The 1,222-nt window shown below is 43.6% G+C and overlaps 1 protein-coding gene across 1 annotated transcript in view; it reads left to right on the top strand.

The window, feature by feature from the left end:
• myo15aa (myosin XVAa) overlaps positions 1–1,222 on the top strand; it is a 43,212-nt gene that overhangs the window by 21,721 nt on the left and 20,269 nt on the right. Inside the window, exons 32-33 of the mRNA XM_087170944.1 lie at positions 68–192; positions 266–360. Of these exons, the coding sequence (XP_087027070.1) occupies positions 68–192; positions 266–360 (220 nt within the window). The remainder of the gene's footprint in view (positions 1–67; positions 193–265; positions 361–1,222) is intronic.

Below are 1,222 nucleotides of genomic sequence, written 5' to 3' on the forward strand. Positions count from 1 at the left end.
TCCTCTCTCCTCTCCTCTCTCCTCTCTCCTCTCCTCTCCTCTCTCCTCTCCTCTCTCCTCCTCTCAGAGCTTTGGTTGGCAGCGGCTTTGACTCTGATGAGGAGCTGGTCCCGTCGTTCCCTCTGAGCGGCGGCGGCGGCGGCGGCAGACCGGCCTACAGTCTTCCTGACTCTGACGGTTACTACAGTCATGGTACACTCAGATAAAGATGGTTTCTGACTGCAGGTGTGAACTCTGTGTTGAGAGTCTCTGTGTCTGTGTCCAGTAGAGTCCGATGCGTTCAGTGACGGTCAGACTCAGAGAGGAATGGATCGCTACCTGGACAGTCTGTTTGACCCCGTGTTGTCAGACAGCAGCATGGTGAGCGCTCATGTCTTTAGTTTTGGACAAAGCAATTTGAAAACATCAACTTAATATAATATAATATAATCAACTGATTAATTGAAGAAGAAAAAATAGATGAATAATAAAGGAAACTATTGTTAGTCTAAAAAAGAAAACTGTCACATCATGCCCCCCCCCCTCTGCTAGTGGGGTGTTGATGGACGGATGGAGCATGTGATCCACCGCCTCTGTTTGTGTGTGAATGGAGCAGACAGGAGGGCGGATCAGGTTACTGAGCGACCTACCGTATATGACTGTAACAGCCGGCAGCTCAGCTCCGTCCCCTCAGCAGCTTCACCGTCAATAACATGATGTTTATCCATTCCTGCTGCTTTTATAGTTTCCTTGAGACACTTATAAAGTGTTTTTCCAGCTTCGGGTGTCAGTTTTAGCTGTCAATCAAACAGTGTGGGTGGTATCATCAGGTGGACAGTAACTAAATACATTTACTTCAGTACTGTACTTAAGTATATTTATAAAGTACCTGTACTTTACTTGAGTATTATTTTAGGAGACTTTTACTCCTCTACACAAGACTTAAAAGACAAATATTGTACTTTTAACTTCTACATTTCTATGACGAACTCTTACTTTGAAGCAGAGCTTTTAGTCAGAGGAATGAATCTTCTTTTATTTTGAAAGTGTGACAGACCAGACACTGAGAAAACCCACTGACAGTCAGCTCCTCCACTGTCGGCCATGTTTGAACCTGTCAGTGTCCTAACGATGGCCACTAGATAAAGATGAGGAAGAAGATTCTTCAACTTCATGTTTAACATGTTTAAATGAAATAAAGATTCCTTTAGTTTGAAATGTTTTCTGTGTTTAACACGAACAA

This window comes from Seriola lalandi, unplaced genomic scaffold (assembly GCF_002814215.2).
Source record: "Seriola lalandi dorsalis isolate HSWRI2012SDOR001 ecotype SW California unplaced genomic scaffold, Sedor1 jcf7180002054969, whole genome shotgun sequence".
Classification (NCBI taxonomy): domain Eukaryota; kingdom Metazoa; phylum Chordata; class Actinopteri; order Carangiformes; family Carangidae; genus Seriola; species Seriola lalandi.